The sequence below is a fragment of the Stigmatopora nigra genome, chromosome 1 (genome assembly GCF_051989575.1).
Source record: "Stigmatopora nigra isolate UIUO_SnigA chromosome 1, RoL_Snig_1.1, whole genome shotgun sequence".
NCBI classification, from domain to species: Eukaryota; Metazoa; Chordata; class Actinopteri; order Syngnathiformes; family Syngnathidae; genus Stigmatopora; species Stigmatopora nigra.
In genome coordinates, this window is record NC_135508.1 from 17231150 (window position 1) to 17259144 (window position 27995).

A 27995-nucleotide genomic window follows, 5' to 3' on the forward strand; every position below is an offset into this window, starting at 1 on the left:
TTCGTGAGGCCTTTAAAAAAAGGAAAAAATGTGATGTTTAGCCTTGATTATCTTGCTAATATCAGTGTGATTGACCCAAAGACAGCTGCCAATGAACTCAATTGCTCCTCTTTACTGATAAGGTCCCCCATTCTGGATCAGGATCAAAGATGCTGACTATCAGTAGGCTTGAAACAATACATGTGGACTGAAGAGGGCAATGTTTCGTACTATACTTACCGTATGTGTGCAGTGAAGCCGTCTAATCAACCTTATCCCTCTTACAGTGATGGTTGGCCTAAGAGGCCTTGCTCTTTGAGGCCTAAAAGATGATTATTTGGAAATTGCGTACTTTTTCATGAGCCAAACAAATCAAGCAAGAATACCAATTTAAATAATGAAAGTCCCCCACTTCAAATTTCCAAAAGAATGTTTGAAACCAAACCGATATGGATATCTTCCTTTACACAACAAGACAAGAAAAACAACAATGGAGTTGATCAGAAGCAAATAGTGGAAGTCTCGCCAGAGACGGACAAAATCTGTTTCAATATTTATGATTTGTAGACCGCTGAAACGTGTTACGCCCAATATACAGCCTACGCACAACAAATCAAGGATGTTGTTAAAGAAGAATGCTAAAGTTTGGGGTGTCACTGGGCCATTAGCTTAATGCAGTTAATATAAGAAAAATAATATACTAAATAACTAAATACTAATCCTCTTTTACTCAATTGAATCCATTTTAAATACTGTAATCTTAAACTGCTCATCCAATTTAGCTATAAACATGGAAAAATATCTTGGTGGGTCAAAACCCTTCACTTTTAATTAATGGGCACTTTGTATAATTCATTATAAATGCGAATTTAAATATTTACTGTGTATATGTTTTGAATATACATGTGTGTGTTTGATGTTGCCAATCTTATGCAGGGATGTCCCTTTACGCCTACTCTACATGGAAGGAAAACACATGATGTCATCTGTGAAGTGTCCTTATCAGGACAGCTCAGTGTTGCCTCAGACTGTGGACGAGAACACTGCAGACACATTGACTCCTCAAGAGCAGATATTAAATCTTTTTCAGTTCAGCCACGAGAGTCAAGGGATTAGTTTTCAAGCTGATCAAGTTACCTGCAAAGGTAAGCTCTTGTTTACGTCCTCATTACTCCTAGATATGATTATACATTGCAATGAACTTCATGAAACAATATATGATGGATGACATATGTTGACTACATATAGATCAAACAGATACGTGTTTTCTTTTGCTTTGGAATTAAAGAAGACATTGGGGTCAGTAAAGCAGGATCAAAAGGAAGTGATTTTATGCTGAATTGCCATTCATTTTGCTCAACTTGCTCAATACTGTATGTAAGTATATAACAAACAGGAAGGAAACTGTGGAGGCCAAGGGAAGAGAGAAAGATAGAAGTTGAATTTTTATCTATTTTCAAACGAGTAAAGGTAGCAAACTGTGTAGTATCAGAATGACGGCACAACAGCCTCGCTAAAGAACCCACTGACAGTAGGATTTTGGAGATTTTGTTTTCATTAGTTTTTAGAACCCCGCTCGGTCCTCCTGTTTTTCATTTTCTCCATGGGCTTGCTTGTGTGGGTTTTTTCCCCAGGTACTCCGGTTTCCTTCCACATTCCAAAAACATGCATGGTAGGCTGGCTGAACACTTTTAATTGTCCCTAGGAATGAGTTGGAGCGTGAATGGTTGTCTGGCTCCTCGTGCCCAGCGATTGGCTGGTCACCAATTCAGGGTGTCCCCCGCCTTGTGCCCGGAGTCAGAGGATAAGCAGTTCAGAAAATTAATGAATGAATTATTTTTTTTGAGGTATTGGGACACAATTCATTGAGGATGGGTGAGTCTTATTTAATGCTTATATTTTAACTTAAAAGCTTAAGTTAAAAGTGGGAATAATCAAATCATACAAGACAATCATTCAATTTACAGCCACTCTTTTTCTAAAAACTTGGCTGAAAGCACACAAGAACAAAAACAACAACCAACATTTCCAATTCTAAAACCCATTTTGCTGCTTACTGTAGTCACCAGGAATTTGTTCATTACACTTTTTTTTATCACTGTATATATCCATTCATCCACACGTTATGTTCCTGGAAATACACAAAAGAAAAGCATTACAATAGACATAAGACAAAATCACCTGCTTACAACAAATGACAAATCACAAATGGCACTCTTAATGTTGTATGTAAACTCATGTATACCAAAGAATACATTTGAGAGGTTTTAAATACAAAAAAACCTTGTATTGTTCCCATGTAATAGTGGAACAGCACTGTGGCACGAAATTTGGAGTCATAGGTTAAAAACAGAAAATATTTAGCTTATCAGTTTGATTCAGAACTATGACCCAAAACAGGAAGTAAAAGAAATGCAAGCATTTCCTAACAGAAGTGGATTATTTAATAACATTACACGTTAATGCATTTTCCGCTTAGCCTCACAAGGGTCGCGGGTTTGCTAAAAACATATTCTAGCCAAATGTAGACTGTAGGTGGAGGACACCCTGTATTGGTTGCCAACCAATCGCAAGACAACAAATATTTACACTTATACATAGGGACAATTTAGAGTGTCCAACCAGCCTACGTATGTGTTTTTGCAATGTGGGAGGAAACCCTAGAGCCCAGAGAAACTCCACACAGGATTGAACCCGAAATCTTAGAACCACTCGTCCACTGTGTCACCAATATTACAAATTCTGTACCAAAAGTAAAATATTACACAAAGACAAACAATATCCTATGTCTGCTCTTACTGATACCTAACATACAAAATAATATTCATGTCCAGTTCAAATCAAGTGACACCAATGCAAAATAGATAGCATATATTTATCTCTAGTGACTACAAAGGTGTCAAACCTGTGTGGTGATAAAATGATAGTAAATAAAAATACCAAACAATAGAAACTTCACAACATGTTTAATGTACCTACCCTTGATTCTGGCATTTGTGTGACCTCCAATCCTATTATCTTTCGTGCTGTTTGACTATAGGTGAGTTTTTATCAATGACACACATAATTGGCAGTCACACATCGTATAGAACCACAGTAAACAAAGCCATGCCATTTAACCAGGGTATGTCATTTATCAATGGCTTGAATGGGGATTTTACGTGATAGTAAAAATATGTTGAGTGAAATAAGCTTTTAATTGTAGACGGAAAACCGGGGGTCATTTTCTACAAGCAAATTGATTTGAAAATAAATGTGGTGGAAGTTGAGCCCAAGGAAATGGTTGACAAGTGACTTTTCTGTTCAAAACAGCTGTTTATATGCTTTTTTTTTTAAATTGACATTACAGAATTGTTTACTTAAAGGACTTGATATATCTTCCCCAGACAATGCATTGTCGAATATCCACAGAGTGTTTTGTGTTTCTACTGGTGATGTGCTCCTTCAACAAGGTAGTAAAGATTTTCCCCAAATCTTGTTTTCATAAATGAACGGCAGTCATAATATGCAATCTTATGTTTTAAATGTGTCAGCTGCTTGTGGCTGAAAGTTCAGAAGAAGAGAGTCAGGAACTTTTGAACCATTACGGGCAACATCCATTGTCAATCACTTTGGCCCAGTTCAAGTGCTTTCAGCGGATGGTGAGAGGAGACGATCAATGGAAAGCTCAAACAACTGGTGAGGATGATGATGTTTTAAAAACATTTTGGACAAAAGATGTAGGACAAACAATTTTAGGGGTAATTGGTTGATGTTTTGTTTGCAGGACCAAAGTGTAACATGACCTGGGATGGGTGGTTGTGCTGGGATGAGACTGAAGCAGGACTTGTTACTGAGCAACCCTGCCCAGACTATTACAAAGACTTGGACCCCTATGGTACTATTATTTGTTTTTAGAGGGTATTATTATTATAAATGAATGCACAGAAAATGCATTGTGTGAAAACTATTTTCATTCAGATTTATTGAATACTTATTTGGGTGATATATAAGTATTTGAAATTAAGAATGGCTATTTTAAAGTATAATATCTTCCTTCATTTCACTGCTACTGACGGCTACAATAGTGGATGAGTTAAGCTATAGAATTAAACATTAAAACCTCTAATCAGTGGACATTGTTAGAAGAGTATATTTCGCTGAAATTCATTTATACTATTTGGATAACTTTTAATATGATTTAGGGTTATGTTCAAATTTCCTAAAAAAAGTCTCCAATTTGCCCACAGCGCTAGCATCAAAAGTCTGTACGGAATCAGGCAAATGGTGGCGTCACCCAGAGAGCAACCGGACATGGACCAACTTTACCAATTGCCATGCCAACACAACTCATCATGGCACGGTGCGAACTAAATCGGTGTCATGAAATACACGTAATCCCCCCCACACCCAGAATATTCTAATATGTTTTCCTTCTATAGGTAGTGATGACTCACTTCTACCTGGTCATGATTGGCCAAGGCCTGTCCCTGGTGTCATTGACTATATCGCTAGGAATATTCTTCTATTTTAAGTAAGTGCAATCTATATGATTAGACTTTTCAAATCCAATCAGCATGGGATTTATCAATTGTGAATTTTATTATTGAGTCAATTTTAGTCACTAGTTTGTGGTCTCAGAACAGACTAAGAAAATGAACATTTTAATCAAGAGAATTGGCCAACTGCACAATAAAAAAAAAAAGTTCAAAAGATGAGGATGAAGTGGACTACAGACATTCCGTATTTTGACTTTCCTCGGTAGGAGTCTAAGCTGCCAGAGGATCACACTGCACAAGAACCTTTTTGTATCATTTGTTCTGAACTCAGTCATCACTGTCATGTGGCTGACAAAAGCAACCAAGAAACAAGGGCACGCTTACAACGACTCAGTGAGTGAGTGACTCTCTTTCCACCAGTAGGCCACGGTGTTATTGTCATGTCGATGTTGTCATATTAATAGGTGAGTTGCAAGCTGCTCGCATTCATCCACCTCTACTTGTTTTGCTGCAACTACTTCTGGATGTTGTGCGAGGGCATCTACCTGCACACTTTGATTGTGGTGGCCGTGTTTGCGGAGAAGCAGCATCTTATGTGGTATTATCTGCTCGGCTGGGGTGAGCACAAACTGCAACAATGCTATGCAATCTTTCTGCAGACATGTAAGGTATTTGTTGTCCTCTCTACAGGTTTCCCGTTAGTCCCAGCAGTGATACATTCCATAGCACGGCACTGCTACTATAATGACAAGTGTGTTCAAATCTAAATCACAAATGTCTTTTTTCGCTATCCATATTTGAAAGATGTTTTCCTTTGACAGATGCTGGGTCAGCTCAGATACGTCACTGCTTTATATCATTCACGGTCCCATATGTGCAGCATTGGTAGTAAGTGTTAAGCCTTTCTATCCATGTGTTGTCGTGTCCGTTCTTCTGTCATCGGCTGCCTTTTTGCTTACAGGTGAACCTCTTTTTCCTACTGAACATTGTGCGTGTTCTCATTACTAAGCTGAGAGTTACCCACCAGGCCGAGTCCAGCCTCTACATGCGGACAGTTAGGGCCACACTCATTCTCATTCCTCTGCTTGGGATTCAATTTGTACTGCTGCCCTACAAGCCTCAGGAGCATTGGGTCTACGAAATCTATCTCTACATCATGGAGATCCTCATGCACTATCAGGTGAGTACTGATTCAGCACCAAATTATACAACATCAGTGTTCATTTACTGATATTTGACTATTACCGTGTTTTCACGACTATAGGGCGCACTTAAAAGTCTTACATTTTCTCCAAAATACACAGTGCGCCTTATAATCCAGTGCGCCTTATACATGAAAAATACAGAAAACCAAAAACGAGAAACCACCACTGTCACATATTAAAAAAACACAAACGCCTGAACTGAAACAATACTGTTAAATATGCACATGCCATCTTAGTTTCCAAAAACTTCCATCGTATAGCTCCTCCCCCACTGCAAGATCTTATACAAAAAAAAATCCAAAACATCAACAATGGCTGTTTATAGAAGTGACTGTGTAGTGAGTGCTTCATAGCTGGAAGTCAATAGCAATTACCGTATTTTCACGACTATAAGGCACACTTAAACGTCTTAAATTTTCTCCAAAATAGACAGTGCGCCTTATATATGGAAAAAGTGTCATTCATTAAGGGTGCGCCTTATAATGCGGTGCACCTTATAGTCGAGAAAATACGGTACCTATTTACTACCTGCCCATATATGTGTACCTAGCATTCACAGAATATATGATGTCGTAATTAGTAAAAGGAGAAAGTTTGAATTGAAAACACCCTATAAGGGCACTTGACATTCCATCCACTTGAGCTCGAGTGGGGCGGAAGCAAATGATTAAAGTAAAATAAATGTCAAAGAGTTAGATAACAAAATGCTTGTGATATTTTAATGATTTGTGTTAAAAGCGGCAATGATATCTTAGCAACCCACATGGATTCAATGCGTTGATTTGGTTTTGCGGGCCATACAAAATAATCTGGCCTGTTAGCCTTTTGTTTGATGCCTGTATGCAATTTCATAGCTAACCAAAGAAATTCTCTGGCACTTTCAGGGTCTCCTTGTGTCCACCATATTCTGCTTCTTTAATGGCGAGGTAAGCCACATATGTACAACAGTAGTAGAGGTGGGCAATTATTCTACAAATAGCCACAGTGGGTCCTGGTCTTTATTCCAAACAATGCAGCACAGACAGTTTAACCAATGAAGTTTCTGCTAGAATCAGCAATACGTACATCCCTGCAATCAACTAATTACACCTACAAGATACTGGACTGGTTAAAAGTTGTAATATTGTTCGATTGGACTTAAAACCTGCACGTCCTTTGAGGAATAATTGCCCATCCTTGACTTAGAGGCTAGTGACTTGCCACTGCTGTTCTGTAGCAATACAATCTTTCAATACGATTTTACAATTACTACTGGGTAGCAAAAATACCCAGTTTCTTCAATGACATGACCAACAATCATACTTTTGGAGTCATTTGACCATAGGAGAGTCTTTACTTCAATACTTACAGTACTGACCGAGTGTACAGTCTCTTCCTTATGTCTACATATGGATGAGCAGTAGTCTTTCTGAGGATATATTGTGGCATGGTTGAACCTGATCAGACTTAAGTCATGTTTTCCCCTGTGATCTGCCGTGTAAGGTTCAGAGCGTTCTACGGAGACACTGGAATCAACAACGGATACAGTTTGCTGGTACTTTTGCCAACGCCGACCTCTTCCGCCCAGCGTCCTACGTGGCGTCATCGCTCACTGAGGTCCATCGCTGCTACAGCATCGAAAGTCACACCGAGCAGAATAATGGCAAAAGCTATTCGGACATATTCCGTTCTGACAGCCAATTTGCTTGACAAGGATATTTCAATTCAGAGGAACTTTGATTCTAGAACACAATCCATGGCATTGTCCATCTTATTTTAATTTTCCATCGCAATTGTTTTCCTGAATTAGAATGTAAACGGAACGTTTCTACAAACAACAGGTGACATGCCAGTTGCGATTTTTGCCATTCTTCTACTTATTAGAGAAAACCACTTTTGCCCAAAACACTGAACAGTTACATGTGAGGTTTTAGAATTTTTCCTTTGGATGGTAACAGTGGATTTTAAGTAATTGCTGAAATTTCACTTTTGTCTGTAGGGTAAATTTGGGACCACGTGGCGTTGTAGTCACATTTCTATGACAGTGCCTCGCTTTTCTTACTTTTGAGTATGGCAAATTTTCTCTGTTGTTGTTATATTATTAATTATCATTATTTATAATTTCTTCATAAAAGCTCCATAAATACTTGGGCTCCTGTTTGTTCCTAATTCCAAAATGCTGGAGATAAGATGGCGTGATGAGTATCATATTGTATATAAAGATAACATATTTTGATATTCAATTTGAATCAGGATTTTTTTCATGAGTGGCTCTAATGGCAATTTATTTAGGAGCTGCAGGTTTTAGCCTTCTAAAATACTGACTGATTTCTCTGCCACCACTGACTTGCTAGTTTAAAATATTTTTTTTTTAATTTTTCTTCATTGACCATTTGAATATAATGAACATTTGGTGACTTGCATCTCATGTAAGTAACATTGTTTTATAATAAGCATTAATATGGCATAAACAGGAATTTATGTTCCTGTAAATAAAGATGGCTGTAATGACCAACTTCTGTTACAATTTTGCTGACATTTGAAAGGATAACAATATTTATCTTAGTCACATTAAAGAAAAGATAGGATTTCCTTGTCTGTATTAAGAACCTGACCACTGTATACTTTTACCCAGCATGAGAACCAAGAGAAACTTTCAAAGGAAAAGCCTTTCAGTGCATCATTTTTCAAGCTGAAGTAGCAAAGCTGAAAAAACAATTAATGTGGCACACTTTTTACATTGCAGTTCTCATGGAACAGGATGTTTATCATTTGTTTGTCCCCCCCCATCCTTCTCCAACTCCTCCCTTATTTACCTTTGAGCCAGAGGGATCCCCGGCTTCCCATTTCTAAGAATACAGTACTTTTGCCATAAAACACTTCCTTCGTCTCGTGACCAACAATTGTTTAACGTCTTTACTTCCACATGCAACATGCTAGTGAATAAGGTGGGATTGTGTTGTGCTTAAGACTGCTGCACGCAATGTTTTTATGATTGGCCACAACTTGTATTTATTGTATTTCTAAACTTGAACTGGATAAAATAGACAGACAGGTGAAAGGCCACATACTGGAGAGATGAGATACAATATATATATTTCTCCATTGACATCCTCCTCATCCTTCACATGGACACAACTATTCTCACATTTTCACATAGAAATTAAAATTCAGTGGTCAAGATTTATGAGAGAGAAGCAGAATTTACGCTGTGAACTAAAGTATCTCTTGTTCTTTTTTAAATGTGAACTTTCAATGCACCAAGGCTCATACATTCCAATGTGTCAAAGATGTTTCCAGAACGCTGACTTTGAGTACAGTCTCTCTCTCCATTGAGCACTATATGTTCTGGATCATTGTAAACCATAAAGGTATATATTACTTTTAGCTTTCCAAGAGTAAAAGAATTTTTTTTCATAAAAACAATTAAAAAAACAGTTTTTAGTACATACATTCTGCATCAATTTAGTTGCAAAAATCAGGTTTTTAAGATAATTTAGGGTAGCATTTACAATGTCATCCAAAATAAACGGGTCCCAAATTTTAATGGGCATCTATTTTTTTTTAATAATTAAAAGAGACAGCAGCTATAACTGGTTAATTTTGTTTAAAGCTTCATTTTCAAGACGGTGGCATCATTGGCCACTCCAGAGTTATTTCTTTGGTGGTACTTTAAGGACCGAGTGTATGCAGGAGAGACTGAGTAAGGTTCAACTGTAGAATTATGTCAATGTTCACTGGTTCATGGTTGTGGACACGATGATAATCCTAAAGTGGCATGAAAGAAAAAAAAATCAAATATAGATGAAAGTTGCTCTTAACTAAGTGATGATAAAGGAGGGGTCACGTGTCTTTTCGAAATGCTTTTTGACTGCACAGATCATACGTGGCTCAGGGAGATGATACTTGACTGGGGGAAAAGACTGACTCTTGAGAACAATGGAATGAGTTCTTGGCCCCACTCAAGGGTGTGGAGGGCTTGCAATTCAAGGGGTGAGCTATGTTGCCTGCCTGTGTGGATGTGACCCAGTCTGGGCGGGGAAACAGGATGTCCGCACCACCCTCTCGGACCTGCAGTGTCTCAAACATGGGGTCACAAAGGTGAAAGCAGGGATCATGTGATCATGGTAAAGTGTGAGCATCCTTCTGATCAAATAAAATAAGTACCACCCAAAAAAAAGTTAATCACCCCAAGTACCACCATAAGGATTACTATTCGAATACAATTGGGGAAATATTTAATAAAAAGCAGAGTGTAGCGAATATTAATTAAAAAATATTTAATCCTGTTGTAATTCACTGTAGGAGTATGCAAAGTTGAGAAAAACAGTAGTTAAATGAGTTTCTGCAAATGTATTTCACATAAAGTGTATAAATTAGGTATATATTTAGGTAGTTCCTGAAGATTCAAAGCAAATGATTTAAGAAGTAAATAAACTATACCTGTGCTTTTTAAAAAACTTTTTATATTGTCAATGATTGTAAAGATATGATCATGCATTTGTATACTTGATTGTAGTTCATGTTTTAAGTATATTTTATTCAGAATTACAATTTTTGGAGTCAATTTAGTCATTTCTTCTTTCCTACTTAAATAGCACAACAAACAAACCACTCAAAACTGCCACCAACAATCACAGTATAGTATGTCACAACTGAATCTTTTCAGTTCCTTCATTCGGCCAGCACAGTACGTGCGAGGCGTATGATCGGTCTCGTCTTCAGCATTGTCATCTGCCAACAGGAACTCCCTAACTCCTCTTTCAGTTTCCTGCCATTGTTCTCTGTGCTACCACCAGATGCAGGCTCTGCCCAGGATCCTGGAAAAGTTGGGATGTTAAAGTGGTCGATTTCCCCTTACAATTGTCGATGGAGAAGGCGAGGGCTTGTCAGAAAATGCATTGGAAGACATGTATCTATAGAAATGTTCAGTCAAATCCTCTTTTGAGTCTCAATTTTCATTTTCCACCTGATTGAAATCTGGCTCATGTTCTCTGTCTGCAGGAAGGAAAGGGAGTTGCTGGGAAACCTTGCATGAAGGCTCCTCAATGAGCAAAAGACACTCCAGCTGTGATCAGTTGGGCGTTACTCGCCAAGTCATCTCAAGGTCGCAGGACCCTGGAGAGCTTGCAAGGATACAGACACATTAAATTTTAGCATTAAAGTGTAGTCACGTGTGAGCAGTTTCGAGAAATTATGGGAACGTTTTAAGTTGGAAACTTGCCATGATATTTAAAGGGATTTAAAAATGTAAGGTAAGGTATCACACATTGATATGAAAGATGAGTGCCGATTTGCAGTTTAGCTCTAAAACATTCCTGGCGAACTTTAAATGATGTACCTGTAGATGCCCTCTGACCTCCCAGACACCAACAAATATGTTCCATAAAGGACTATCAGTGCACCCTTCGCGATTTTAAAGGAGATGCAGATGGGGGATGAACACACTAAAGTGGTACAAAAGAGCCATTTTCAAATTCACAGGCTTATTTTCAGCTTCCAAGTGAGAAACCGTGCCCAAATTGGAACATATAAACAACTCAGAATCACACAATTTTCACAATATTGAACTTTTCCTCATTATATGAAAATAGCAATACATCTAAAAATGACCTCCTCCCTTGATGCCAACCAGCCAGGAAGTAGATTGAGTGCATGGGTTTTCTTTCACCATTGGTGTGGCAGGCAGGTCAACCCACAAACATGTGCAGGCTGAACTTTGCCTCTCATTCTTCCTGCCAGAACGCCTTCCCTCTTTCGAGCTCTTTGTGCTTGGTCACAAACCGCAACATTTACTTACACATGTTGAGAGTCGAGGAGATGCCTGCCATGCTGCCATATGTTATAATGCTTGAAGTAATACACTGTCTTTGTTAGAAATGGTTGGTTTGATTTCAGGCACCCAAGTGAGTAACTTGTTTCACTTGGGTTAAGCCAGGGATCCGTTAAGGTATGGCAGGAGTATGTATACTGTACCGGAAAGTATGATCTGCTGCAAAATAACAGCACCATCTAAAGGACAGATGATTGAATGGATCCTGTAAAACTGGCATTGGAGTTGTACATGTGTTAAATAACTGGTTCTTTTATTCTTGTGCTTTATTGTGTAGAATGAGGTCAGGCCCCCCAGGAAAAAGACATTTATTCTAAATCAATTAACCACAAACAAATACATTTTAATTTACAGTCAAGCTTGTAGCATTTACAGGTGACGTTTAAAGAATTGTCGCAACACGCATCTGAACAGAAATGTAGAATTTAGGATCAATAATTGTATCTTAGCCAAACTAAGAGATTTGTGTGCAAGCTCTTATGATGAATTTTCTGGACTTAAAATATATTAGTCTGTAATTTTTCTTCATTTCAATGCCTAAAATGACGGCTTGGCATTAGACATTTTTGGCATTTATTTTTTACTAAAATGACTGTATGAAGTTTTCACGGACAAGATGAATAAATAATGGTGGCCCGTTAACAGTCACACATTTTTTGTCGCCACGTGTGTAACAGCAATGGTCTAACAACTCATCCACAGCACTCACAGGAAGTGGTGTTTTTTTTTTAATTACCAAACTTTCTTTTTCTCATGCTCCTGTATTTTATGAGAAACACACAGGTCCGATGTCAAGGCCGAACTCTTGATTGGCCTTTCCAATGTCAATGGGTGCCACGTCCACAATGGGCAGCCTGATGGGGGTTTGAGTCCTGTATTCAAATACTGTCTTCGCCCACTTTCCATTAGACTTCTGCAGAGAAAAAAGACACAATACAAAAGTTACAAACCCTGGTTGCTCACATGATCACACTCATACCCACAGAAAATTTTAAGTGTTCAACCACCCTTGCATGCAAGTTTTTGGGATGTGGGTGGAAAAAGAAGAACCCAGACAAAACCATGGGGACAAACTCCCACCAGGGATTGAGCCCTCAAGCACAGAATTGTGAGGTGAGAACCCCACATTGGGACAAATCAATTGAGAGTATTAATCAGTTGACTACATACCGCGTTATATGGCCCCTAACCATGTGTGTTCCCATCCTATGTGTAAAGTGTGTCAGTCATATCTACAAGCCTGATGCTACCTGTACCATCTTAGCGGAAAGCAAGTTCGACATAGCCATTTGAGCACCGATCCCCCTTTCGGGCAGGTTGGGTCTGCACGCCCATCCGTATTTGGACCCAACCAGTCTTCAGGGATCAGGCAAGGGAGCGCATTACCCCACCCACCCATGTCTCGCAAATCTCTGGTATTTCATCCTTCTGTATGTTAAGGACTTACCGTACAACCATCTTCAATGACAGTATATCGCAGGCGGTTACTGCCTTGGGCTCTTAGCTCCTGACCATTGGCCCCTTTAAGGATCATGGCTTTCTTCATAGTGCCCTTAGTGTCTTTATAAGCCACACTGTTCTTGCAGTGGTAGGTGATTCTCTGGTGTGACTCTGTGGACAGAAGCTTTAATAGCTTCATTTGAACTGCCACAGTGTTTGGCTGCTCCTCAGCATTCCCATAGCGGAACTGAAAGGGTTTGGAAAAGTCTTGGTTATTCACTTCCAAGGAAAGTCACAAGTGTGAATTAAAATTCTACTATCAGTAAACAACCATAATCTTAATTTCTGCTTACTGCGGTTCCGTCGAAAATCTGTGCTTGGAACCAAACAGGTTTGTTCACAGTGGGAGTGGATTTTGTCCACCAGGATTTGCGGGAGATATTGGCTGGATTAGCAGAAATGCAGGTTTCACCACTGTCCATGTTGCAGAACACCTTGATGGCATCTTTAGTGCTTCCTTGGTTTGGATCGATCCAATACTCTCCTATAGATAAACAGAAGATATGTTAAGGTTGGGATAGGTTTGGATTTTGTAGTCTTTATTGAGAAAAGGAGTCTCACCACTTGTTTTCTGTGGATAGCATTGCTTGATGTCCTGACAAGTTTTTGCAGGATTCTCCTTTGTCCCATCTGGACTCTGCATGTTTTGCAAATGCTTGCTGAGGGTTTTTAGAGTGCTGTGGGCATTGACGGGACTCCTATTAGGAAGAGCCTCATCTTTAATTAACTCTGGAAGTGGAGGTGGGACGGCCGCCACGTCATCCTTGAAGAACTGATCAACGTCATGCATGCTGTCCTCATCAAAATCAGCAGGAGCTGCAAAATATTCCTTTAGAGCTGCAGTGGGAGGTCCTGGTGGTCCTGGAGGCCCTGGGGGCCCTGGTTCTCCAGAAGGACCCTAAGAATGGACAGGGAAAAAATGAAGCTTTGGTCCAAAGGGAGGAAGCTCAATATTGTATAACACATTACCTGAACTCCAACGTCACCGCTGGCTCCTCTGCTTCCGGGTGCACCCATTGCTCCTGGCTGACCCATGTTACCCTCCTTTCCGGCAGGACCCACCACGCCTGGAGGGCCCTGTGTATTTATGAGATAATGGAGTTATATAGGGTTTTGTTCAATTTTTCTGACATTATTGTGTTTTGCATCTTACCCTCGGCCCAGCTGGCCCGATGATACCTGGAAGACCAGCATCTCCAGTAGCACCCTGAAGGACAAAAAAAACAACTGTAAACTTTATTTTTTTTTATATCTTCACAGACACAAAGCTTAAAGTGAACCTCCACTTACAGCAATTCCTGGCAAACCATGGAGACCAGTAAAACCTCTGTGACCTTTCTGACCTCTCTCTCCTTGTTCGCCATCTGGTCCTTTGTCACCCTGCGGCCCTTGAGGGCCCTAAATATATTTTAAAATATCTGCATTATTCTGCATAAGGATTTTAAAAATGAGACAGCACTGAGATTCTCACCACTTTGCCTCGTACTCCTGGTGCTCCATGGGGTCCGGGGGATCCTTTGCCACCCTAAACCAAAAACGCATAAATGCCAGGATTAAAACGAATTCTTCATCAAGCCGGTGTCATCCTTCATTTTAAAATCACTTCATTGTTCAAACTCACATTTTCGCCTCTCTTTCCAGGACTGCCAGTGGGGCCCACTGGGCCTTCATTTCCTGGAGAACCTGGTCCTCCAGCCAGACCCTCAGGACCAGCATTACCTCTGTCACCCTGCACAGTTGTAGCAATGAGTACACATGTCTGCGTATGCACTTAGGCTGCCCAGTGTCTACACTTACTCTTGAACCTAAAAGTCCATCGGTTCCGGGAGTTCCTTCCTCACCAGTTACACCCTGAATTTAACGCATAACAAACATAAGCAAACTCATATAAATTAACTTCAGCGCCCTCTATTGCAATTATAGTCAACCTCAGGCCCTGGATCTCCTCTTGGCCCTGTGGCTCCCTTTGGACCAATACCACCATGAGGACCTTTTCCACCTGGAATTCCAGGAGCTCCTGTTTTTCCCGGAGGACCCTAAAATTTGAAAAAAAGATGAATTAATGTTCACTTGTTGATCCGAAATTGTTTAGCAAGATAAGTCCTACATACGGCAGAACCAGGCAAGCCTGGCATGGCTCCTTCTCCTCTCACACCAGGATGACCCACAGGGCCTCGCTGTCCTGAAGCGCCAGGAGGACCTGGAGGTCCCAAAAGACCCTAATGCATAAACACAAGAACAATGGAGATCTGCATATGGGCGACAGGTGGTACTTGTGAACAAAAAATGACTTTCCACTTACTGGTGCACCATCATCTCCGGAGTCACCCTTGTCTCCAGGTGCGCCTGCTGGGCCAGGAGCACCAAACTCCCCTTGAAGTCCAGGGCCCCCATTTTCACCTCGAATACCTGGGGGCCCCTGCTTTCCAGTTAAACCAATTGGCCCATCTGCTCCAACAGCACCCTATTACATATGTCAGATTGTACGTTAGAAACCCATTTAAAAAATGGAAAGTAGATATTCATCCAAGTGGACTCACAAGTGAACCATGTGGCCCGATGCCACCAGGTAAGCCAGGGAAACCAGCAGAACCCTGTAGCAAAAGAACAGTTATCGTGAAACCTGTGTCAACAATGGGTTGATCTCAACTATAAAAATAACAATGATTAATGTGCGTAGGCCAGGCTCACCGATGCACCCTGCGTTCCTCTGCCACCTTTCTGTCCAGTCAGACCAACCGGGCCCTGAAACAAGTCTCAATTAATTTATTAAGTAAATTATTATGGAAAATTGGCTTTTAAATTGCTTGGGTACAAATAATTTGTTCTTTGATGTGTTAACCATGTTTTGCAACCAAGGTAAATGATTTGCTCTGTTGTCCTTGAGCTCAAATGTTTTTGTCTCTGGGTGAGCTGTTCTATATTTTGTTTCATTTTGACAAGCGGTTATGTTTCTTGTTCGGATGGGAAAACATCATTCAACATCAAAACCAACAAGAAAAAAAAAGCCACATTGTGCTTTTTTGTATGCAGAGATAAGTGGCAGCAAGTATTGTTGAGCTCTAACTGGTGGATTGTTGTGGATTGTTGTATTCAGAAAAAAATAAGGAATAAAAAAACTATAGCAGTCCCAGTATATTGTTTTTGATTGAATCCTATTATTAATGCACACCTGCACTCCTGTTATGCCCGCCATTCCTGGTGGTCCAGGTGGTCCTGCTTCACCCTTAAGGCCTGATTCCCCAGTCTCTCCTTTGACTCCAGGCTGACCTTCAGCGCCCTGAAGAAAAAAAATGAAAGTAATATGTGGATATTTGGACACATAATTTGGTAGAAGGCTTAGAACTGATAACTTACAGCAGTTCCAGGGAAACCTGCAGCTCCAGTTCCACCAGGCTGACCAGTCGAACCCTGTAAGGGTTGCACACTTGGAAATCAGAGACAGAGTAATGATGGGTAATGAATTATCATTTTAAGTGTTTTACTCACAGGTACTCCTCTTGTTCCTCGGCGTCCGTTAGGTCCTGGTGCACCAGGTTCTCCCTATTTTTTTGAAATAAAACACATTTTAGAGTTTTATATAACAACAATTGATTAAGTCAATATTGTTGAATGCCATTTGTGTGGTTAAATGGTCAACTCTAAACAACAAAAAACACCAACCTACCTTGGCACCATTTGCTCCAACACCACCTGGAGGTCCAACTGGTCCAGCCACACCCTTTAATGAACAAATGTATGGGTATTTTGACAATAATGCTTTAATTGCCTTCAGACCCAGGGGATCATGTGCAGACATGGTTTGATTTCTTTCAAGATTCCATGTTAAATGTTGTGGTACAAACAACTCACACGAGTTCCATCGCTTCCAGCTTTGCCTTCTAATCCTGCATCACCAATAGACCCCTGTTGACAAAGACTCACTTAGACTTCATGTGTCAATCAGTGAAATTGGTTTCATTATAATAATATTGCAGGTGGCACTTACCACATCCCCTTTTGGGCCTGAAGATCCTGGAATTCCTCTTTCGCCTGGCATTCCCTGAAGTCCTGGACTTCCCATTTCCCCAGTGGCTCCCTTTACTCCAGCTTTTCCCTATAATACCACAGTACTCAGGTGAATGATACTAACTATAGTTACACTTCAATCGTGTCAACCTTTTTTCTCTGTTACCTTGAATCCATCTGGTCCTGGAGTACCTGGACTACCTTTAGGTCCCAGTAGTCCTTGGGGTCCAGTTTCACCCCTTCCTCCTGGTGCACCTCTTTCTCCCTGTTGGGACAGTGCATGGTGTACAACAAGCATTTTCGTACTTGAGATTTAAGAAGCAAAACACAAATGACTAATTTACCCTCAGTCCTGAAGCACCAGCAGAGCCTTCCTCCCCAGCAAATCCCTAAAGAGAACATTAAAAATACATAATCCCTTATACAGTAATTGCTGAACAATTCTGTTTTATTGCCATACCTCAGTTCCTGGTTTACCAGATTCTCCTGGTGGGCCTGGCACTCCGGGCAAACCCTGAAACAAACCCACACTCATGAACAAACATGATCATGATTATATGAACTGCTAGGCTTTTTGTAGTGGTGTATCACCTGGAACCCAGTGGGTCCCTGTGGTCCCTGCTCGCCTCTCTTCCCTCCTGTACCCTAAAGAAGAAGGACATGAGTTGAAGGGTAGCAAAAGTCTAGAACATTTAGCAGACACATCAAATGTTGGACACTTGGAATTGAGTCTTAGATCTTCACTTTACAACATGTACCAAACATAATGAGCAAAGTAATGTGATTCTGGTTTTGATACTAAATTAGATACTCACAGCAGGGCCAGTTGGACCGGCAGCTCCCTCCTCACCATCTTTTCCGTTGATTCCCTGAGAGATGTTTACGGTATGGTATTGTAACACACTTCATTTCTTTATATGATTTATAGTAAATATACATCTATTTCTCAGAGAAAACTACATACTCTTTGACCCTGAGAGCCAGTACTGCCAGCCTCGCCATGTTTTCCAGGATCACCCTGAAAATTACATGGGAGTCAATATTGTCTACAGAAATAATGGACCTCTAGAGCTAGGTGAGTCGGATCAAACTGACAGTGAGGCCTTTTGGACCAGATAGGCCCATAGGTCCGGCTAAACCCCGACCTCCAGTTGAACCAGCTGGGCCTGGTTTGCCATCATCTCCTGATGAGCCCTGTAGAAGATGGCATCAGGTACTTATTCATGCAACAATGGCTGAAAAAAGCACCTAATTAAAAAAATAATAAACCTGTGGTCCTTGCTTGCCTTCTGCTCCTTCGGCACCAATAATTCCAGACAGGCCCTAAAAGACATAAATGTAGAATCAGGTGTATGTCATACAATTGTAACAGAGCTGTGGATCTAAGGAGGCCTTACCCGGGCACCAGTTAACCCAGACTCTCCTGGTCGTCCAAGATCACCTGTCAGACCTTTTGTACCGGTTATGCCTGGAAGCCCTCTTTCACCCAGAGCTCCCTGTGATAATTTAACAGTGTTTATTCGTTATGGTTCCTCAAAATTTTAACAATGATTCAGGTCTGGATGTTCCATTGAGAATGGAAATGCCTTCAAAATAATTATCAAACTCACTTTTGCTCCTGGGAAACCATCCGAGCCAGAAAACCCACGATTCCCAGGGACCCCCTAAAAAGATAATAAAATAAAGTAACATCATGAAATGTTCCCCATTGTAAGTGAGACTTGTAGGAACTTCACTCCTAATTAATTCAACTCACTGTCTCGCCTTGAGGTCCCGGGTCACCGACAGAACCTGCATCACCTCGGGGCCCACGCTTGCCTTCATCTCCCATGGGGCCGATCAGACCAGGAGAACCATGGTCGCCCTGTCAACAGGTTTGAACAACACAAGGTTAACCTTTGCTCTGGACCAGGGGTAGGAAGCCTATGGCTCGGGAGCCATATGTGGCTCTTTCAATGGGTGCATAAGGCTCTCCCCTAACCCATGGGGTAAAATATGACACTACCTTTACCACTTCTTCAATCATAAATTTGTGTTTTATTACTCTTCTGCATGCATGATATCATTGGAACTGATTTATTAGCAACACCATAACAATGTTCTCAAAATAATTCAGAGACTTTTTGTACTGAAGTGGTGAAATGACAAAAAAATCACACATTTTCATGCATTTTTACTTTTCAATTCTGAGAATGGCTCTCAAGAAATAACATTAGAAAATATAATTTTTCTATGGCTCTCTCTGTTAAAAAGGTTCTCGGCCCCTGCTCTAGACTTTAAAAGAACAGTTTTTGATTATTTTGAATTACTTTCTACGTACTCTTTCGCCTTTAAGTCCAGCATCTCCTTTCACTCCAGCCACACCGCCATCACCCTGGAAAAAAGATTGTGTCATGTCAGTGGCAAGACTCAGATAAACAGTGTCACTCATTCTCGGCTCTTACATCTTGTCCTTTTGGTCCGTGTATTCCAGTGGTTCCCTGGGGTCCTGGAGGCCCAACTGGGCCAAGGAGCCCTGCTGGACCCATCAGACCTGCTATGCCCTGGAAACAAGTTATAGATTAACTTACAAACATAATTGTTGCCATAAGATTTGTTGGTTCGCATTTGGCTGGCGTACTGATGAGCCTCTGGTTCCTGGCGCTCCATCAGGCCCTTCAGATCCCTGTTAACAACCAACAACATACTTAGAAACAACATCAACTTGATTTCTTTCATTAAACAGAATAAAACAATTGCTTGCCTGCTGCCCAGTGGGCCCTGGTGGCCCAGCATGACCTGCATCTCCTCTGGGTCCCTGCTGACCTGCACTTCCTCTCACACCAACTGGTCCAGCTTCACCCTAAAGATAATCAGAGTGATCTATGAGATGGCATTCATTTTATTGGTTTAAGTTTATTTGTAAACATTGAAGGCAAAACTGCAACTCCACCTTTTGTCCAAAGACACCTGGAAAGCCAGGCACACCAGGGATTCCAATTGCACCCTGTGGTTGAAAGGTATTAGTATCTTTTTTGAGGGGGGCAACATTTCAGAGAAAAAGTTTGATTCACTTCACAATTGTTTTTGCCCATATGATGATATGAAACAATTGCACTTCAACCTTACCAGAGGACCTGGTTTGCCAACATGTCCAGCAGCTCCACGTTTTCCCTAAACCAGAAATTGATTTAGATATTTAGGTAAAATTCTGCAACATTGTTCATATTCCAATAAACACAGGTTATGGATGACTGCTCTTACCACAGCACCGGATGGACCTGCCCGTCCTCTTTCTCCCATTAATCCTGGTGGCCCCTGACAGACAATAAATTTTCAATACCCTACCATGTCAAATGGTTTTGTGGGGTTATTGTTTGGGTTTCCTACCACTGGGCCAGTAGCGCCCATAGATCCAGGAGTTCCAGAAGCACCCTGCATAACACAATAACAAGAAGAGAATGGAGGTGATAGAAAATTGGGAATGCATGTTGAATGTTGTAATTGATAAAGAAATCCTACCTTGAGACCCAGAGCTCCTGGCTCTCCTCTGGGACCAAAAATGCCCACCTCACCCTGTTTTTAGAGAGATACATGGGTACTTCTTCTGTCCCAAAATGTAAAGGCAATAAAAAACGTCAAGTACTGTTTTAACATACCTTGTGACCTTTCAGACCTGTAACTCCTGGAGTACCGGGCAGTCCTCGTGCACCCTAAAGAGGTGGCATAGTTACATATGAAATACTGTCTACGTTGAGCCAAACAAACAGAAGAACTAGGCAGTGGATGTGGCAATTTTATAAATACCAATGATCCTGGGAATCCTTTCTCTCCTGGAGCACCAACAGGTCCAGCGTCACCCTAGGCAAATAAATATAGTCATAACATTTAAATCAAGTTAATCATGATTTATTAATTAACATCAAAAGATGGGCAACAATATTATTGACTGGATTGATGAATGAATTTCACTGACATCAGCTCCACTTTTTCCTGGCAATCCTTCTGGACCTCTAAGACCTGGTTCACCCTACAAACAAACAAAGGGAACCTCAAAAGTTGAGACATTTCAAGATGCCTTGGCGAAAAGGTCAAAATGACAGTGTGACAACATTAATACCATTTGTCCTGGCTCTCCAGCCTCCCCTGGGAGTCCCTGACCACCGCTTGGGCCCTGAAGAAGAACGACAGGAAATGTTTACTTGGTATTCATGCAAACAAAAGGTTTTTATTTGAAAAACTAGCCATTTCCACAATTTTCAATCTCAGGTTCCATCCATCCATTTCATGAACCTCCTAATTTGTTAAAAACAATCTGTATGTGAATTTTCCTTCACTTTGAAAAGAACATCAACACACTAATCCATTTTTAGCAAATAATTTTCAATGATTGAACTTACAGGTGGTCCACTTGCCCCAGGGGGTCCTCGTGGTCCTGCTTCACCCTGAAACAATAACATTTCGCTCACTGCACATGCTGCATAATAAAATTCCAAACAGTTTATGAACATACTGGGACTGGGTTGCACTCACCCTTGAACTGGACACCATACCGGTCAGGCCCGCTGACTTTTCATTGAAACCTGATGCCATTTGTGAGACAAAATTACCCTTGAATGACAAAAAAAATGGAGATTAATATTTATTGGAAATAAGGAATAAAAAGAGAGATGTTATAAAGACACAAGCTAACCCCAGGAAGAGAAGGGTAACCCGGTGGGCCAGCTGCTCCTGGATTCCCTGGTATACCCGGTTCTCCATCAAAACCTGGAGGCCCTTGGAATCCCTGCAATGACAGTATAAACAATTAAGTGTACTGTTCTTCTACTACTTATTCATTTTACATCTGAGCTATATGACAGATACCTACTGTATTTATGAATGTCAACAGCAAAACTGTTTAGTCTAGTTTAGTATGGTACAGTGCAGAATATAGTAAAACTAGCAGGTATTAATTCCTACAATTTAATGATCAAGCTGAATATTATGAACACATTTCCAAAAGTTCAACCCAATGCCATAGTTTGTACAAAGACTTTTTCAAAGTGTTTCAATTTACCCGTCTGCCTTTAAATCCTCTATGTCCAGTTCTCCCCTGAGCACCTGGAGGGCCCTGAAAAGGAAACACCCGATTCAATCAATTTTCAAGATGGAGACAATGGCTGATCTTTCTGATGCTTTAATCAAAAGAAAACTCACGCTAGGTCCTTGTGGTCCACGGATTCCCACCAACTGAGCAAGAGAAAATAATGTTGTGTCACAAGGTGTACAATATTACAACTCTTTAATTAGTAGACATCACTTATGGCTTACTTGGGGAATATCACCTGGTTCACCCTTGTGTCCCTACACAAGTAAAAAACATAATTCATTACATAATGAAACTTTTTAAAGGCATTCACAATTTATACATATTATTAGAGAGCACAAACCATTTATGTTGTAATTATATACATAGGAACAATATAATTCTGAATTGCCCCTCGGTAAGAGTGTGAGCGTGAAAATGTGTCTGTCTCCTAGTGCCCAGCGATTGGCTGACCACCAATTCAGCGTGTCCCCCGCCTGGTGCCCGTAGTTGGCTGGGATAGGCTCCAGCACCCCCTTGTCTCTAGTGAGGATCAATGTTATGGAAAAAGAATGAATGAATGTTGTCAGTAGTTACTCCATAAAATAGCTTCATTATATACATATATACTAAGCAATCTTTTCTATTTATTTATATATTAGGTTGTTAATTTTCAAGTACTGTATGTATATGCAGTGTATATGAATAGATATTAGACTATAGTATACCATGTTATTAGAAATATCAAAATGACTTACCCGATAACCCATGATAGCTTGAAGAGAAAGGAAAAAAAGAAATATTGTTTCATTATCAAAGTAATTGTAATTTACACTTTCAATTTACACAGCAGTGCATCCTTGTGGATAAAAGACAAAATTGCACATTGATCCCGGCGATCTTACCGATGTGCCTGGTGGCACTGGCCAGATTCTCGCACACTGGGCAGCACTCGCCCTCTGGGGTCACCACATTGGGACAATTGGGCACCACCTCGCATTGCACATCACTGCAGATGCTTACGCCATTGTCGCATACACAAACACGACACGGCACCGGCTTCCACATGTCGTTATGAGCGTAGATCTTCCCCTCTACCTCGCAGTTTAATCCTTCCTCATCTGTGGGAGCTGTGGTAGTACAAAACACAGATCAGTGGAAGTCTCTATGCCGAGAGCGTATCATGACAGACCAAGTAAATTATACGAGATCACTCCATGAACCTCTTATACAATGTCAAAATGACCTATTAGCAAGGATGTGGTGTCTGAACGAGCATCAGACATATGTATTACTCAAGAACCACTTTTTGGGGCATTCACATGAAATATTATTTCGTGCAGGGTGATTTAAGGAAGATAAAAACAGCTTTGCTTCAATAAAGTTTAGGATACATTGAAATCAACACATACCTGGAGAAGGGTTTGCTGCTGATGCGGTCCCTGGGGTGACGCACACCGGGCAACATTCGCCCTCTGGGGTCACCGTTTGGGCGCATTCCCCGAGGTCATCACAAATTATTGCTTCACACATGGTGTTGCCAGCCTCACATACGCAGATCCGACAAGGATCAGGGCTCCACATTTCTTTGTTGCCATATATTTGTCCATTGTCGACGCATGTGTCTACAAGGAAGAAGTCAAATGTCAAAAAGTATTTGGAAAAGAGTAAAAGAAAAGAAAAAATATTTATATTTTTGTGGTTGAACATGATGATGGGCCATGGATTTGCAAATACAATGTACAGCTCTGAGGTTTGGGGTTAGTTTTCTTCCTACAATATGTGTTGAATTGAGTGCCTTTATGGTCACTATACATATATCATGACATTTAAAGATTTCACCACATGGTGAACAAATAACAACAAACAGACAAATAAATAATCAATAAATAATACATAAATAAGTAATTGGATGTCTTTCAATGTTCTGGAGGTTTTTTTTTTAAAGCTTGCTCTCATATTCCAAAAAAGAATGAAAATTAAGAGTAATCAGTATATGACCTGATTAGTTAACTATGAGTGGTAAAGATGGCCTAGTTCCCAAAGTTAGTCAACAGAACCAGCTCAACCAAAGTTCTAATGAGGTCAGGCCATATAGAAAATTGATGGAATGCTTACTTTTGTTGCCATATAATGGTAATGCTCAAACCTCAGAAGAAGGTAAAATATTGCAAGAAATTAAAGGGTTTCAATATGTAAATATAATGGAGAATATAATTAGTATGAGGTATCAGGAAAGAGCAAGACAGTATTTATATGATGTTTTGTCATCTTTAGAATTTGGGTTTTGGGTCTGAGTCAAAGGTCTCACTTTAAATGATTGATTACATATTCTTGGCTAGAGATGACAGCTAATTATTTTCATCATTATGAGTACATGGACAGAGGCAAAAATATAGAAAGTTACAATAGATTTTGTGGAATGATTTGTCCACTGCTATTTGAATCTGACTAAGTCTAGTTAAAAAAAATATAAAAATCCCACTCCACTTTATCCGTTTTTCACATTTTTTTTCTAGTTATAATTAAGTGAACTTTAGAATATAGGTGGGCGGGCCAGTAGTATCTATGAATCTTCAGGTCCCAATTTCTGATTTTATTTTGGATCAGGGATGAATAAATAATTGCAGACTGATTAGTGACTATATTGCCCTGAGTTACAGGTTAACCAGTAGAAGGCATGTGCATGTACGTACGTACATACATGGACTCATGATGCCTGTTTTGCTGGTAGGTTACTAGTTATCCAGTAAAGGGTGGGTATACAAGCCTCCAGCCTGTAGTGTGCTCAAACACCCGCAAGATTGTGTTACTTCAAACATTCCTTCATGTTCAATAAGATGTATGTGACACGTTCCAAAAAAGCTGGCAAAAGAGCATGTTTTCAAACACTTGCTCCATAACCTTCATGTACCTTTGCAAATTTACAAGTTACCCACTGGATGGGTGCTGAGACACCCTCAAATCAACCATTTCAGATGCTGGCTTTTAAACTTAATTGCTAACAGCAGTCCGGATGATCCCTTACCGCTTTAGCCCAAATGTTCATAAACAGTTTGAAATGTGGGCTTGATAAAATATCCAGGTTTTCGGTGACTATGAGTTTTCATACATTATACTACAAGATTAGAGCCTGCGCAATCTTCGCAATACCAGCACAGTCCGACAATTGACGTGGTTGCGAGGTAGGACAAGCAACTATCTATCAGCAATAGCCACGAAGGCACTTTGTATTATAGTTGTCTGCTCTGGTCAACGCAATGTGGTTCCATTGTGTTTATATATATAGCAGTGACTCTGACAATTCTGCAATGTAGTCGTGAGGTGTCAAAGACATCAGATCGGGAGTCGGTGTATATGCTACACTGCATAAGGCATCAGTTTAATTGAACAATTTAACAGGGTCAGATTTATCATTGAGCTTTGTGATTTTTTCCCCCCATTTTTTTTAAATTTTGTAAAGTAGGTGCCTTGCCTTGAAGTGTTTGACAAAAGCGTTATAATGTCCATCCCAGAAGAAAGGACCTTAATATTTAATAAATTGGAGGAAAAAACTAAATTGTCCTTTTTTATTGATGTGAAATAATGAGGAAAAAAAACATAATACAATTTTAAATAATTTTTTTTCACTGTCAGAAATCGTAGAAATGTGCAATTTACATACTCAAATACTGACCAACTGTGTTTTGCATGAATGTCAATAAATACTAAAACATGTTTTTCTTTAACAATAATCATTTGGAATATACTAGTGCTACTGCGATTGGCTGGCAACCAATTCAGTTTGTCCCACGCCTGCTGCTCATTTTGGGCTTGGATAGGCTCCAGCACCCTCCGTGATCCTTGTGAGGATAAGCAATACGGAAAATGAATGAATGAATGAATGAATACCAGTGCAAGCACACCTTGCATAAACCTGAAAATGTGTTAGGTGACGTTTTTTTGCGGGTATGTTTAAAGTAACACTTGCCTAAGACCTTATTAAGTGAATATATGCAATTTCCAGAGAATCACAGAGTAAGTGAACAACAATCAACTTCAATGGGGTTTTCCACTGCGGTTCAGAGTGTGAAGACACACTTAGGTGTTTAAGGAGCAATCAAGGTGTGGTAGTTTGACGCCTGTATCATCATGACAGGAATTTGCCAAGTGGCACTCTCACTAGACTACACTAGGATTGACAGTTCCTCAATGTGTGAAGCCTGTGACAACGTTATTAAATATATAAACTGCTTTCATAGGGTTTTCCTTTTTTAATTCAAATGGCTTTTTGTGAGCAATTCCCAAATAGTGTGTGATCCAAATCCAGAGCCCATTTAAGCCGGTTTTGTCAAGAATGTGGCCACCTGCTGCAGGCTTTGTGAAGCTTTCCATCTGTAGGTCATAATTATGTGGTGAAGCCTCTCCCCGCGCAAGACACTCCAACTCACCAGCAGCAGTTATTTTTGGGAAAACCTCAGTAGATATTATGTATGTTGGATCTAGCCAAAACTCTGTGGTTTTTCTTTATTTGGGCTATGCCACGCCCGCATGAGACTCATGAAACCCTCTCTACAGAAACAAACTCTGTCTGGAAGTATTACATTAACTTTATCTTCCTTGTTTGGAGAATTCAAACATCATTTGTGTTTAATTTTTATTGACACTATTTTATATAGTCCTGTTTTGTTGTCTAATCCTTTGAAATGAAAGAAACAAAATCCAGATACAATGCTGATGAAATAATGAACAAATGTGACACTTGTTCGTTACGCCATCTTGCACCTGAACAGCTCAAAGTCAGTAATGAGTTAAATCAGCAGTGGGCTATTCTACTTGTGCATAAATCCAGCATCCTTTCACTTAGGGTGTGTCCTATGTGCCTTTGAGACCAAGTCTGACCAAAATTAGTGGCCTGCTTTTGTCTGTCCGTCCACGAGGCCACATCATTACAGGAGAGGAGCTCGGCACCCCTTCATTGGGTGCTGACCTCGCACTGAAATAGACTGGCCGTCCCACACGCTTCTGTAAGCACATACTATACTCAGAGGGGGTAGAGATGGATTTATTTTTCTTACATCTTGGCATCAATGTGATGTAGAAAATGTGGCAAAGTTTTTTTTCCCCCTAAACTGTTTAGGAATTACTTTCATTCTTGTACATAGAACATAGGAAATTTGTCAAGAACATTGATGTCAAATATTTTGGTACCACTTTGAAAACTTAAATCTCATTATACTTGTAGAATGACAATAGAATAATTCAATTAAAATCGATGAAACCGTAGAACCTATGTAGATTTGATTCTTTTGATGCGACATTACTTTTATGCAGGCAGCCTCAGAATAAAAATGTTACATTGTAAATGTGAACAGGTCTTAATATTCTTTATTCTGAGACCGATGCTACTCCAAATTTCATCAAAGGTTTAATAAGACAATACTTGGGATGGGGTAATCTATTTTGACCATGCAATTTTGGGAAAATTTTGAATCTTCAATTTACCCACCACCATTCATATCAGTGGATTGTGGAAAGAAGCCAAATTTTTAGAAGAAAACCCACACAAGCATAAAAAAAACATGCAAATTTCAACCAGGAAGGCCCAGTTTTAGATTCCAACTTTGAGGAAGACACACTGAGAGTGCTGGCACGACTAAAGTCACTAAAAAAACAAAGCTAAAATATAAAGACGGGACAACAGACCTGAGCATTATGCAATTATGAAAAGATTGTGTGATGTTCATGGGAACATATGAAAGGCCCTAAAATTAAGGTAAGTAACTCACCATTTGGGTGGTTTTCCTGGCAGGAGACAGTGATCACCTGAGTTAGGTAGATGGCAGCCAGGAGTACAGTAATCCTCATGTGCACGGAGGAGCCCATTTCTGCACGCAAAGCATGCAAGGACCTCTCTCACACACACTTAAAAGAGCCTGACCCTGAGCAAGAGCATCCAGCCCGAAAGATCCAAATATCCCTGAGTG

At 40.2% G+C, this 27995-nt stretch overlaps 2 protein-coding genes across 2 annotated transcripts; one reads left to right on the top strand and one right to left on the bottom strand.

Annotated features, from left to right (window-relative positions):
- The first annotated feature begins 989 nt into the window (after positions 1–989).
- On the top strand, positions 990–8426 carry LOC144197564 (calcitonin gene-related peptide type 1 receptor-like). The gene is made up of 13 exons (XM_077718029.1): positions 990–1124; positions 3366–3431; positions 3513–3657; positions 3746–3856; positions 4209–4321; positions 4401–4492; positions 4724–4850; positions 4922–5075; positions 5148–5208; positions 5279–5345; positions 5419–5637; positions 6547–6588; positions 7145–8426. Exons 2-13 carry the CDS (start codon positions 3369–3371, stop codon positions 7349–7351), a joined length of 1401 nt encoding a protein of 466 aa, XP_077574155.1. The 5' UTR covers positions 990–1124; positions 3366–3368; the 3' UTR covers positions 7352–8426.
- Positions 8427–11885: 3459 nt separating this feature from the next.
- Positions 11886–27981, bottom strand: LOC144186385 (uncharacterized). The gene is made up of 55 exons (XM_077710584.1): positions 27798–27981; positions 23442–23654; positions 22935–23159; positions 22788–22804; positions 22275–22307; positions 22161–22193; positions 22021–22074; positions 21655–21747; positions 21495–21572; positions 21362–21406; positions 21082–21135; positions 20938–20991; positions 20769–20822; positions 20621–20674; positions 20484–20537; positions 20352–20396; positions 20226–20279; positions 20091–20135; positions 19915–19968; positions 19726–19824; positions 19603–19647; positions 19427–19525; positions 19303–19356; positions 18739–18846; positions 18593–18646; positions 18380–18478; positions 18252–18305; positions 18078–18176; positions 17947–18000; positions 17798–17851; positions 17574–17627; positions 17443–17496; positions 17327–17371; positions 17149–17247; positions 16963–17070; positions 16827–16880; positions 16642–16695; positions 16464–16517; positions 16332–16385; positions 16147–16254; positions 15666–15719; positions 15515–15568; positions 15277–15438; positions 15086–15193; positions 14903–15010; positions 14772–14825; positions 14596–14703; positions 14446–14499; positions 14265–14372; positions 14128–14181; positions 13944–14051; positions 13536–13872; positions 13268–13458; positions 12922–13161; positions 11886–12387 (listed from the first exon to the last, which is right to left on the bottom strand). The coding sequence occupies exons 1-55, from the start codon at positions 27892–27894 to the stop codon at positions 12241–12243; spliced, it is 4746 nt and encodes a 1581-aa protein (XP_077566710.1). The 5' UTR covers positions 27895–27981; the 3' UTR covers positions 11886–12240.
- Positions 27982–27995: the final 14 nt, after the last annotated feature.

Excerpts from the sequence above, each read along its gene's own strand:
- LOC144186385 (XM_077710584.1), bottom strand. The coding sequence starts at position 27,894 with ATGGGCTCCTCCGTGCACATGAGGATTACTGTACTCCTGGCTGCCATC. Across the intron at positions 20,823-20,937 it reads CAGGAAAAAGTGGAGCTGAT|GGTGACGCTGGACCTGTTGG; the intron begins GTCAGTGAAATT and ends TTATTTGCCTAG. Across the intron at positions 15,439-15,514 it reads TCGGGCCACATGGTTCACTT|GGTGCTGTTGGAGCAGATGG; the intron begins GTGAGTCCACTT and ends CATATGTAATAG.
- LOC144197564 (XM_077718029.1), top strand. The coding sequence starts at position 3,369 with ATGCATTGTCGAATATCCACAGAGTGTTTTGTGTTTCTACTGGTGATG. Across the intron at positions 5,209-5,278 it reads CACTGCTACTATAATGACAA|ATGCTGGGTCAGCTCAGATA; the intron begins GTGTGTTCAAAT and ends TTCCTTTGACAG. Across the intron at positions 6,589-7,144 it reads TCTGCTTCTTTAATGGCGAG|GTTCAGAGCGTTCTACGGAG; the intron begins GTAAGCCACATA and ends CTGCCGTGTAAG.